At 64.8% G+C, this 267-nt stretch overlaps 1 protein-coding gene across 1 annotated transcript in view; it reads right to left on the bottom strand.

The window, feature by feature from the left end:
- Window positions 1–217: 217 nt before the first annotated feature.
- Window positions 218–267, bottom strand: part of LOC104626158 (protein snail homolog Sna) — a gene marked incomplete at its 5' end in the record, with an annotated part of 1,588 nt that continues 1,538 nt past the window's right edge. The window contains one exon of the mRNA XM_010294010.1: window positions 218–267. Coding sequence (XP_010292312.1) covers window positions 218–267 — 50 coding nt within the window.

Raw genomic sequence — 267 nt, 5'->3', positions numbered from 1 at the left:
CGCTTTGCCACCCACGCTTTGCACCGGAGTCCAATCCCGCACCCTCCGGCACCAGGGCGGGAGAAGGATCAGGCCTTCGCATTGCACAGGAGGCACCGAGCGAGGAGTGCGAGGGTCCCGAGGGCCGGAGCGGCTGCGTCCAGCGGAAACTAACTCCTACAGAAACTAGGTATAATATAGGTACTGGCGTGCTGAGAGGCCCGGGGGTGCGGAGTCCTCAGCGAGAGCCGGAGCAGCCGGGCTCCTGGTGCTTGTGGAGCAGCGACA

Source organism: Phaethon lepturus, unplaced genomic scaffold (genome assembly GCF_000687285.1).
Source record: "Phaethon lepturus isolate BGI_N335 unplaced genomic scaffold, ASM68728v1 scaffold40540, whole genome shotgun sequence".
Lineage (NCBI taxonomy): Eukaryota > Metazoa > Chordata > Aves > Phaethontiformes > Phaethontidae > Phaethon > Phaethon lepturus.
This window is presented reverse-complemented; position numbering and strand designations above follow the sequence as displayed.